Raw genomic sequence first — 11,431 nt, 5'->3', positions numbered from 1 at the left:
GTCAAATTATATTCATATTCTAGCCCAGCAAATACCATAAATCAAATGAGATTCAATAATTTTTTATTCAATCGAATTAGTCGAATTCAAACACATTTGAATTTTTAAATATAAAGCAGGAATATTATCCAGAACGACTGTAGTATATTATAGCTTACTTTTTTATAACCGTAAAGACATTTTTTTTAAAGCTGGATGCTGGCTGGCAGACACGTCGTGAATAAAAATGGGACCGTTTGGGATCTCCCGGCTCTCTTGTGTGTTCGTTCACACTCGAACAGGTTGAGCTATGTGTGTAAAAAGAGAGCCATCGAGCCATCAAGTTGTAATTTTCAAACCAAATTCCTTTCGTCTGTAAATTTAGAATAATCGGTAAATCAAAATAAAATACGAAAATTTGAAGTTTCAAATTTTGGCCACTACGTGCAGATGGCGCGTCAGCCGAGACGGCCGATACATTTTCGCAGAAAATTGAATTAATTTAATTGATGAAATTAATTTAAATAAAAAATAACGATTGAACAATTTGGCTTTTAATATTTCTAATTGAATACAATCAGCACATCAGAAATTTGACGTGAAAATGTATTCACAAACGGAAGTTAACTGAGTCAAACGGCTGGTGCAAACAGAGTTTCCCATGGCGAATGTCAATATAAGCAGAGCGTCACATATCCATTTCAATATGATTGAAGATTTCACTCAAAGTTTACTTTCTTCAACTCTCCAACTCCAAAATCTTCCAGTAATTCTTCATCCAGAGCAACTCGATTGCAAATCTCGAAAATGGCGTTCTCGTCCTTCAGTTTATTTTCTCCGTTTTCTCAATGGCCTAACCAGACATTCGGTGGATTTGTTTACTCCAATAACAACCAGCCGGAATGCGGATCTCCAATTGATTTGATAAGTGATAACGTCTGTCATAATATCATGTTTGAATTTCCCGCTGAGAAAATGGAGGTGTCCCCGAGAGGTGGAACGAAGCGCAAGAGCGAAGACGACTGGTCAATTTCCAAGCCAGCCAACTCGACCAACATGCCTGATAGCAAAAAGATCTGCTTATTAGTTGCATTACCTGATGAGAAAAGGAAAAAGATCCTCGACCCGGGCAACAAGCGCCGACGATCAGCAGCCGCAAGAGCCACCGGAGCAGCGACGACATCACCGGAAGTTGGGGAGGCCAGCAGGTGGACGGTCCCAGTAGTTCATCATCAATGGGTCGTCCAATCTCATCCTAATCACTGGCCGGATTTGATTTACCCTCCGCCCTCCTTCCGTCCTGACTACCGTCGTCCTCCTCCTGTTCAGCACCGGCCTTTTCACTTTTACTACACCTCCATCATCGCCCAAGAACCGCAGCAGTTGATGGACGTCGATCCTGAAATCTACTAGTTCTCTTGTGTACGTTACCGTCGTTACCTATAATATTCAACGACACCAGATGATACCAGAGAATTTTGTACATAATACGTTTTCCATCGAGACGCTCTTCGTGTGACAAGAAATATTCTCGGAGCCGATTTAGACGAACCCCGTACAACTGAGAGTTGAGTCATTCATAGTCCGGACCAGACCGTCAAACGCAGTGCCCTTTTGGTTCTGAATCTCCTCGACGGCAAGAGAACATTCGTGCTCCCGGCCGTGTAGAGTTGATCAGATCCAAATAGGTGCTGCATGGCGGTACAGTTCGGATGAGTTGCGCAACTCTCAAGTTGACGGGGGGTATATTCCTATAAATGAGTCGGTCGGTGACGAGGTACTTCAACACGGAGAGGCGAGGCATTTTTCTATGTAAATTTCATTTCGTTCAATAAATTTCGATTAAAAATCAAATTCCTAATTTTGTTAGTTGTTTTCATTCAATTTTAATCTGTAGGTATATGGCAAAGAAATGGAGTTAAAATAATATATAATAGATGTGTCAGTGAATGGTGTAAAATAAAAATAATTTCGAGGTATAAATGTAAGAATATTACCAATCGAGCCTTTGAAGTTAAATATGAAAAAGTACATCAATGCGGAACGAACAAAAAAAGCCTTAGAATCTAACTTTCCACTTATACGTAGAAGTCTGAGAGTGGGGGAGTATGTAGCTATACAAGTGCCTAGGGAATATCCCGTGAACTGTAATCGATCATTTCCTCTGTGAATGGATACACATTTGCCCAATATATAGAAGTAGTAGTGGGATTCCTCTTATTCTAGTTCTGTTACTCCTATCAATCCTATCCATCCATCTCTCCCTTTTTTTTCTTTCTTTCTTTTGTCCAAGAGTCTCATAGGTTTTAACTTTTCCGACGGTGAGCAACTTCTTCTTCTTCTGCTGCTCTATATAGGCGTCTATATAATATCTATCGGTTCCGCTGTTCCGCGCAAGTGCCACGACTCGTCTAGCTTATTTTATGCTCCCGTGTGTCCCTCACCCCGTTTTCTCTCGCCACTGCCATCCCATCTCCCAGCGGGACCGGCCAGGGCGGGACACACACACATATATAATAATACCCAAAACAAATAAATATATTTCAACTCCGTGTGTACGTGTGTGCGGCTTTATATACAATCAGATTTTGTGTCGTCTGTATAGACCAAAAAAAGATTCGTCGTGATTTATTGTCTTTTCAAAAGGTTATTTTTTTTGTTGTTGGTCCATCCCGATTGTCTGCTGGGCTTGTTACAAGGTGAGTGCCCAGCAAATATATCTCAAAAAGGAACGACATGGCGTGGATGTGAAGATATAGACTCGACATCCCTTCCGTGTCCGTGGGAAAATAATCCAAAAATTGAGGGGCCGGTCGGTTTTTGGCTTCGGCCGTTGACTGGCCGTCACGATTCTCATCATCTTCTCCGTTTCCAATTATCTAAGAGCTGCTACCCGACTAGACGCAAACATATAAATAACAGACTCTCTACCACATATCCGACGTCTAACAAAAGAATCAAAACCAGAAGCGAAAACAACAAAACAACCACGCCCAAAACGCAGAGCAGCAAAGGGGAGGGGGGGGGGGGACAAACTACATACAGAAATGCTGTCCAGCCTATTATGACACATACAGACAGGAGAAAAAACAAAAAAAGATTTGGGCGCCAGCCCATGAGATGGGCACAGATATGGGGATTAAGTATAATATCATCATTCGAAGCCTTATATTATTATTTGTATCTATATCTCTTTTTTTCTTTCTTTTAGATTTGCTTGTCATATTGTCGACACCCATGGCCGAGCCGAGCTCTGCTGGCCAGGATCTATTATAGCTGGTGAAAATCAGCCAGGCGCGGGAGTCTATATTATATGTGTTACAATGATGATGGCCAGCGCGTTGGTTGTTTTCTGGCCATCATCATCACAAAAGTCACGGAGTCTCTGATGGCCAGCCTATCAAGAAAAGGAATCTCTCGGACGGGCGAACTCTCATTCGTTTCCACGACGATCACGGAGAAAGAAATATGTTCTAGTAATAACGCCCGAATCAGAGAAGGAAAGAGATGACGTGATTACCACAGCTAGATTTCCTATAGACGTGCTGGTGATTATCGGTTGTCTATGTCTACGAACGTGTCGCCACTATACATCGTCATTATATCACTCTGATGCTGCTCTAGATTGTCCCTCGACAAGCTCCTTGCGCGTCTAATTAGTCTAGGCCCAGATAAGCCACGGACTGTTTGAATATTTATCAGAGACCTTAGCAACCAATTAAGAGAAGAGATCCTTGCGATGATTATTGGCCAATCAAACAAACCCAAAAAATCGCCCGTATTATATACAAAGTCGAATAAATCGTTCCGGTGCCGGACGAGAATTGGGGGGAGAAATAACTCCTCAAAATAAAATGAAAATAAAAATCACCACCCGCGCTGTGTGCCTCTGTGTTAGTTCCGACTTACTGAGCTACTAATTTATAGACTTGTTCAGTTATATTTAGAGATATAGAGAAGTCTCGGAGCTCTATTATATAGAGCCTGTGGCGGTGGTAGTGGTGGAATAAGGAAACAACCAAAAAACAACGGTGCTGGATCCGACCTTATCGTTGTCCGTGCAGGCGTCGCGGGACCTTGCGGTTTGTACGTTATATAAAAGCGGCCAACAAGAACATATAGAACGGGTGCAGTTGCGCTCGTCTACAACACAAAAGAAAAAAAAAGAAAAAGTTCTATTACACAAAAGAGAATCTAAGCTATATTATGGGCTGGCGCTGTTGCCGCGCCTTTAATATGCCCGCCGCGCAAACTTCTTCTTCCTCTTCTATACCAGTAGACATCGTCATCGATCCCTTTTTTCTTTCTCCAACCCACCGACTCGTCTCTCTGCTCCATTCCCTGCGCCAACTGGATGGGTGGGAGGGCAAGTTGCGGGCGTTAGATATGACAAATATCTAAAGGCACTGTGCTCCGGCTCGTCCGTCGAGTCTTTGAAAGCAAATGGATCGAAACCCCCCGCTCCATCGAGAGAGAGAGAGAGGAGGAGCTTATATTATTATAGATATTGACAGTTCATCGTCGTCGTTTATTTTCTCCCGTCTCCAATATAATATCGTCCGAATGGACATTTCCTCCATCTCTCGTCGCCCGGTTTCCATCTCGTCTTGATTCTCTGCCCAGCATTTCATTCACCCTCCCCACCCACCCACTCGACATGACGTTATTCGTCGACGACTTGATTGAAAATCATTCTTCATATTCCGATAAAGGTTCATAACGATATCTCAAACCGAAATGACATTTTCAACCATCGACTTATTTGACACACACAAAAGTCCTGTGTGTGTCCTGGAATAAAATCGGTAAAAAAGTTTCTTTTCTTTTTCTTTTTTCCAGAAGATAGAAGATCCCAGGACAGGAATACATAAGAGACAGTATGCAAATACACAACACTGCTGGCGAATGTATTATAATATGTATAGTCAGCCCTGCCGTGATTTTCCTGGATTGAATTTGCCTGGCTGGACTTCACGCCGGCCGACGTGTCTGTCTGTCTGTGTGTGTGTGAGCGTGAGTGGTTTAGATTTTGACTCTCGTTTAACTCACACGAAATGGTGTTGAAAAAAGTTGGCCAGAAACAAAAAACCAAAAAAAAAAACGGTTGATTGAATCAAAAAAGTCTGTGCAAGAGAGAAAAGCTTCAACTTGACGCGGGCGCCCAGGGAAGAAGAGAATCAAAAAAATAATAAATAATCCAAAAACAGCCAAAACAAAAAACCCCCAAAAAGGAAGGTAGAAAAGTCGAGAGAGTTGACCGCCTCGGGGTCGTTATCGAATTTGCGCTTTGGACGCGCGCCGACGCGTCGCGTTCACGTTAACATATCTAAACCCCCCCTACCACCCCACCCACCCATCCAAACCACCCTCCGTCTTTGGGTCCTCACGTATTTGCTCACGGCCAATTACCATCTGCATCTAAGCAAATATTGAGTCGGCGGCAATGTGTGTGTAGCTGTAGCGTAGCTGTAGCTGTGTGTAGACTCTCCATTTTGTGTGCGTGCGCGCCAGTCAGCAAATGACTGCAGCGCGCTACCACGGTCAAATAAACCGGCAGATCGCTAGATATTGTGTTTGTCTGCCAACCGGTTTCTTCGTTTTTTTTTGTATTTATTTTATTTTTATTATTTTGTCTTTTTTATCTTCTTTTTTTGTCTATCCGGTTTCTTTTTATTTATTTTGGGAGGATTTTTTGAATTGGAGCGGGGCGTTGGGTGTGAGGTTGCGATTAAACTCGCCAGATGGCAGCACTCGGCAGGTTCCACCATTGCTCCCCGTAGGTTTTATCGGTTGGCAGGCGAACAAATTTGAATCTGAAACTTGTATGTCCAACCGTCACGTTGTGAGCGGCGCGTAATAAAAATCTCGCTCGAAATTTTGTCAAGTTCAGGCGTCTCTCTGGTGCCCCTCTCCAAAGCCAACCGACACCGAAAGAATGTCGTACAAGAACATCTATTATTCCGACAAATACTACGACGATAAATACGAATACAGGTGAGTTGTTAACGAAAACTTGTTAAATGCACGTTATCTGGCATCCATTGCCAGTGGCACATGCTTCTTCAGCTTCTTTGTCGAGTGACGTCCTATCAACGTTTTCGAGTGTAAAGTGGAATTAATGCATACGTTTTCTTTCGTTTTTCTGCTGTTTTGACAGGCATGTTCAACTGCCAAAAGATTTGGCCAAACTAGTGCCCAAGAGTCATTTGATGACCGAAGCTGAGTGGAGGGGTCTTGGTGTCCAACAAAGTCAAGGCTGGATTCACTACATGATCCACCAGCCAGGTATTGCTGATTCCATTTTCGTGTGTTGTACGTCATGACAGTTTATCTCATATATTTGCAGAGCCTCACATCTTGTTGTTTCGACGCCCCATCACCACACCCCCAATGGAAGAAAAGGAATCATAAAAAGATAGGCCTTGCAACCCGTCCTCCTGAAAGCCACCAAGTGCGATTAAAATGTGTTGCTATTGATAATTATTCCATTTGACGTTTCCTCTTCGATTCATCTTCCCACTCCCTGTCCTCTGTTCAACCATTTCCCACTCATTCCTTCACACTTAAAAAATGTCATTTTTTTTTTCATTTTTTTAGGCTTCCCACAAAGAGCCATTTTCTCAGTTTAGTTTTGAGTGTTAATAGAGCCAGAGAACCTGTACAATATGTCGTGTGTACCGTAATAAAACCCTTGTTTCGCTGCTAACGCAGAAAGAGAAACGGGACAAAATGATTTCACACACCATCTGCCGGGTTGTCGAGGAACACTCACGCTGTGTCCAGCTTTTGAGTGTAGAACACGGTAAGGGGAGGGAAAAACACACGAACACGAAAGAAAAAGGGGGGACGACCGAAGAAGAAAATTGAAACTTTTGGCTGAGGGGGGGTGCAATGCACGAGGAGTTGGAGTTTTGGCCCCGGTTGCCACGGCCACGGAATCAACAAAGTGGTTTTTGAATGAAAAGTCTCGACAGTCATCCGAGTGGTACAATGCAGAGGAGATCGTTCTCGCACAAGAGAGTGGATTCCTTCCACTCGTTCACCACTCCCAAGACAAAATCGGCGCCCATCAAGAACGAATGGGGAGAGAACTTCATCATGGACAGGTAATAATAAGGCAAAAACCTTTATCTAACAGATTGTCTCAGACCCTCTTTTGATTTTTCTAAGTTGTACGTCATTCGCCGTTTTTACTCATTTTCTTTTTGAAATTATTTATCGGAAAACTGAACAACTGGCTGTCGTCGTCGGCGCCGTCTGCTCGTCAGGTGTGGTCTGCCTTGCGTGCCGTCGCTCAAGGGCCGCGAAAACGTCCAGTTCGTTTCGCTCCAACACAATTTGATCTGCCGGATCGATTCGCTGTCCTCCTTTCGGATGCTCAAAGTCCTGAACCTCTACGACAACAAAATCGAACGGATATCGGGCCTGGACACGCTCGCCTCACTTCGAGTGTTGATGCTCGGTAAAAACAGGTACCGCACTTGACTACCACCACCACCACCACTCCATGTCTGCTGTGTACGTCTGACGCAGGAATTGGTCCAGTTTTGACGGATTACCGGTCATTTCCGTCTTCCCCGTCTACTGACCCGTGTGCTGTGCATACACACACACACACTTGGCCTCTTTCACGTCAAGACTATATAAAAACGAACAAAAATGATTAGTTTTCCACATTTTTTCTTTCTTCTTTCTTTCTTTTTGGTTTCTCGAAAAACCTCTGACGTAGATTGAAAACGACGGAAGGGCTGGAGTCGTTGCAGAGCCTCGACATTTTGGACTTGCACGGCAACCAGATCACGGCTTTGACGGGCATGTCACGTCTGCGGACGTTGCGTGTCCTGAATCTAGCGGCCAATTCGCTCAAGAAGCTGCCCAGTCTCGACGGACTCTTGGCTCTCGAGGAGCTCAACGCCAAGCGAAACCGAATCTGCAAGATCGTGCCAGAAGTGGCCCACGCCAAGAGACTCGAAAGGCTCTACCTGAGCAACAACGAACTCCGCCGGTGAGTTTGTTTGATTCATTTCTCCTTTTTTCTTTTGACTTTTTTTGAGTTTTGAGTTGACCAGGTGGAAAACCCCCCCAACAAAAAAAGAAGTGGGTGCCAATGACATCACCACCGTCATATAGAGAGTTGGAATTGGGACGATGGACACATCTAAAAAAAAAAGTTGTACACTTTCTCTCCCTGTCCCCACCGCTAACGAAAAGTCTTGGCCAGGATGAGCTGAGAAAAGCCGATAGACCGTCGGTCGCACGGCTGTGACGGGCCGATAGTTGTGAACATGTCGCATGAAAAGGGAGAGAAAAAGAGCCAAAGTTGATGGAGGTGGACGACGGACAGTGGCGTGCAGGTTGGATTACGTAATAGCAGAGGTGACTAGTGGAATCGTTTGTTTGCGTTGGCTGCCCACCGGACTTTCAAGTAGTGGACAACCGGGGACGTCCTCCTGACCCCTCCCAAGACACAAGAGACGGACGGAGAAGAGAAAAAAAAGGAGAACAAGGGGGCGACAGGGTGACGCTTGAAAACAACAAAACACTGACTAAAGCTTTAAGGGTCCGACGGGCGGCGACTGGGGGGAGAGAGGTGGGTGGGAAACCCTAGTACTTTTTTTATCGCGACCGGTTCAGTTAAATCGATGCCAAACTACAAGGAAATTGCAACAGTATTTCTTGCCCTTTTTTTTGTTTTCTGTTTGGTTTCCAATGGAAATATTATTGCTGGACCTTCCCCCTTTGCCCGTTGGTTGGTCTTTATTCGTTTTTGTTTGATTGGCGCTGGGGATAGATACAGCGGACGGGAATTCCGTGACTCGGCCAAATTGATACCCTCGTCTTGTATGTACAGTGTCGTATTCGGAAATCATGCTAAAAGAGCCGAGAACGAAACCCATTACTCATCCTTACGATCGGATTACGTTTCATGTGTAAGGAGATAACGGTCATCCGGCTATTACCCAAACGAGTGTACACACTTTCTGTTTGTGTTTGCTGTACTGTTTTGTTTTTCAAAAATCACGGGTTTTGTTTGGTTGAAACAAATGAGGTTTGATGAGATTATTTGGCCGTTTTCGATATCATTGACTGGGCGTAAATGAAGTCATCGCTCAGAGTTATCGTGACGTCGGTTCGCATTTCATTCATTGTCCCTTTTTTATGTAAATAAGCGTGTCGTTTTTGACGTGCCATCTGACGGGGTCGCCAGGCTATCACTCGTTGAAAAAAAGAAACGAAATTCGGTCGTTTGGTATGACAATGTTACGTTCGTGATTTATTTTTGTTCTTTTTTTTCCCCCGTTACAGACTGGATGACCTCGGCCCGTTGAATTTCCTCAATGGATTAAAGGAACTGTCGCTGGACGGCAATCCGTTGACATTCAACGCCAACTACGTTCTCTACGCCGTCAGCTCGATTCCGTCGCTTGTTCTCCTCGACCAAAATGTCATCTCTTCCGGGCTGAGAAACGAAGCCGACAATTGGGCGTCTCACCGCTCGCCGGGCAGCTCGGCCGGCAGTCAGATGGACAAAGTCAACCCCATCGTGACCGTCCAGCACAAGGGATCGGCTTCCGGCGTTGGAATCGGAGCCATGAAGAGCTCTGTGATGCCCAGCAAGTTCCACCAGCGGAATGTGGCTGTCGTCCGGCCAATGAACGCCCATCAGCAGTCGACGGAACAGACGGACCAAGAGCAGCAGGACCAGCAGCAGCAGCAGCAGATGAGCGAAGGTTTGGTGGCCCAAGTTGTCCCTCTCGTGACGGATCCGCCCCGTCCGACTGCTGGCCCTTCGGCCTCGGCCATCAAATCGTGTTTGGTCAGGAGCGGTGACCATCCCAGGCGCAAGTCCTTCCGGCAGATTGCTTTCTCCGCCATGGTGTGCAACGCCGCAGCGCCTCGTCCGGCCGATGACAGCCAAGACAAGCCATGTCAGCCCGTCTTCCGGTTCAGTCTTCGCCCACCCACGGCCGAATGGAACGAGAAAATCGAACTGCGGACGGGCAAGCGGAGCAATAACAGCGCCGGCTGCAGCAGCAGCAGCAGACGGCGGGATCGATCGCGGACCCTCGACTTCGAAGACTCTTCTAGTTCGTGGAATTCCGACGACTCGGACGACTCGGACACGGGATCCACCGTGTCGACACCACAGTCGAGGAAGCCGGCCGCCTCCCGGCTGCCCAGTCGGGTTTCAACTGCTCCAACCGCAGGAGCGACGGCCACGGGATTGACTCATCGCAACAGCGTCTCGTCCGTTCACAACAAGTCGTCGGCCCTTGCGACGACGGCCAACCAGAAACTCAGTGCCACCATCGGGATGAACATCAAGGAGCAGTTGCGCGACTTGAGGATCATCGTCGGCGAGGAGGAGGTCCACATCACCGGCCTCAACATTGTCCGGATGCTCCAGAACATGCACTGGTCGCCGGACGAAGTCGAACTCTTCCACACGGTCGTCTTTTACGGCCTGAGTTTCGACCAGTTGGGTCCCCATTACGGGTCACTCCGCAAGCTGTTCCCCAATCTGCGTAACTTTGCCTTCCGCAAAGTGGCCATCCCGCCCACTTTGCGCCAAATTAACGCCCTGGCCAAGTTGGAGAGTCCCACGTGGTTTCGCTGGACTCTGACGGTCGAGACTCTGGCGCCGGCACCGGAGCCTCTGAGAGCCGCCTGGAAACTGTACGCCACGTACCGACTGCATCCCTTTGGGCTGGAACAGATTGACGGAGAGCAGATCGGACCCGACGACCTTGCCAACGCCGAGGATCACTACGACTCGCTGGACGCTCTGGTGACGCTAACGGCCCCGTCGGCGGCCATTCGCAGACAGTTCGATCGCTTCTACGAGGCCGGCCAGACCTCGTCGTCGTCCTCTTCAGGCTCCTCGGACGTTAGCGTAGCCGCTGGGAGCGGCCAGCAACAGCAGCAGCAATCCCGCGATAACGAATACGGCCTTTTGATGAGGAAGCGGGCCATTCGTGCCATTTTTCAACCCCTCAAGGTACGGGCCCATTATTGATCGTGAATGATTACCTGTCATCGTGTCACGGTTTGTGCAAGCCCCTCCGGGCCATCAGCGTCTCCTCCACGGGATATTCGATTTTCAATTCAATTCACCAGCACCACCACCAACAACATAACAACAACAACAAAAGTTTTGTGTGTGTGTGTTTTCCCAACTTTCGTATTCTTCGATTTCTAATTTTCTCTTTTTTCTGTCAACCTCGCGCTCTGTGCAGGAAACGAAGCATTTACGGAACCGGTCAGCCCATTTGAAATACATCGCCGAGTACGGGATGGAGGTGGCCATCAAGCTGAGCTTTCTTTCCCAAAACTGGGAACGACTTTTGAGCGACATGGTGGAGACGGCAGGAGCCCAAGTGTTTGACGAAGCCGCGTATAAAAGGACCAAGATGGCTGAAATCAGAACCAACAAGTGAACAAGACACCCTGA

The 11,431-nt window shown here is 46.6% G+C and overlaps 3 protein-coding genes across 3 annotated transcripts; all 3 read left to right on the top strand.

The window, feature by feature from the left end:
• The first annotated feature begins 5,759 nt into the window (after positions 1 to 5,759).
• On the top strand, positions 5,760 to 6,699 carry LOC124190481 (cyclin-dependent kinases regulatory subunit-like). The gene is made up of 3 exons (XM_046583147.1): positions 5,760 to 5,973; positions 6,137 to 6,264; positions 6,326 to 6,699. Exons 1-3 carry the CDS (start codon positions 5,915 to 5,917, stop codon positions 6,388 to 6,390), a joined length of 252 nt encoding a protein of 83 aa, XP_046439103.1. The 5' UTR covers positions 5,760 to 5,914; the 3' UTR covers positions 6,391 to 6,699.
• Positions 6,700 to 6,829: 130 nt separating this feature from the next.
• LOC124190480 (leucine-rich repeat-containing protein 49-like) lies at positions 6,830 to 8,460 on the top strand. Its single transcript, XM_046583146.1, has 4 exons — positions 6,830 to 7,085; positions 7,248 to 7,451; positions 7,709 to 7,984; positions 8,049 to 8,460. The coding sequence occupies exons 1-4, from the start codon at positions 6,937 to 6,939 to the stop codon at positions 8,107 to 8,109; spliced, it is 690 nt and encodes a 229-aa protein (XP_046439102.1). The 5' UTR covers positions 6,830 to 6,936; the 3' UTR covers positions 8,110 to 8,460.
• Positions 8,461 to 8,847: 387 nt separating this feature from the next.
• LOC124190316 lies at positions 8,848 to 11,417 on the top strand. Its single transcript, XM_046582941.1, has 3 exons — positions 8,848 to 8,909; positions 9,286 to 10,978; positions 11,217 to 11,417. The coding sequence occupies exons 1-3, from the start codon at positions 8,848 to 8,850 to the stop codon at positions 11,415 to 11,417; spliced, it is 1,956 nt and encodes a 651-aa protein (XP_046438897.1).
• Positions 11,418 to 11,431: the final 14 nt, after the last annotated feature.

The sequence above is a fragment of the Daphnia pulex genome, chromosome 3 (genome assembly GCF_021134715.1).
Source record: "Daphnia pulex isolate KAP4 chromosome 3, ASM2113471v1".
Taxonomy (NCBI): Eukaryota; Metazoa; Arthropoda; class Branchiopoda; order Diplostraca; family Daphniidae; genus Daphnia; species Daphnia pulex.
The sequence above is the reverse complement of the archived record's forward strand: the minus strand, read 5'-3'. Positions and strand labels throughout refer to the sequence as shown.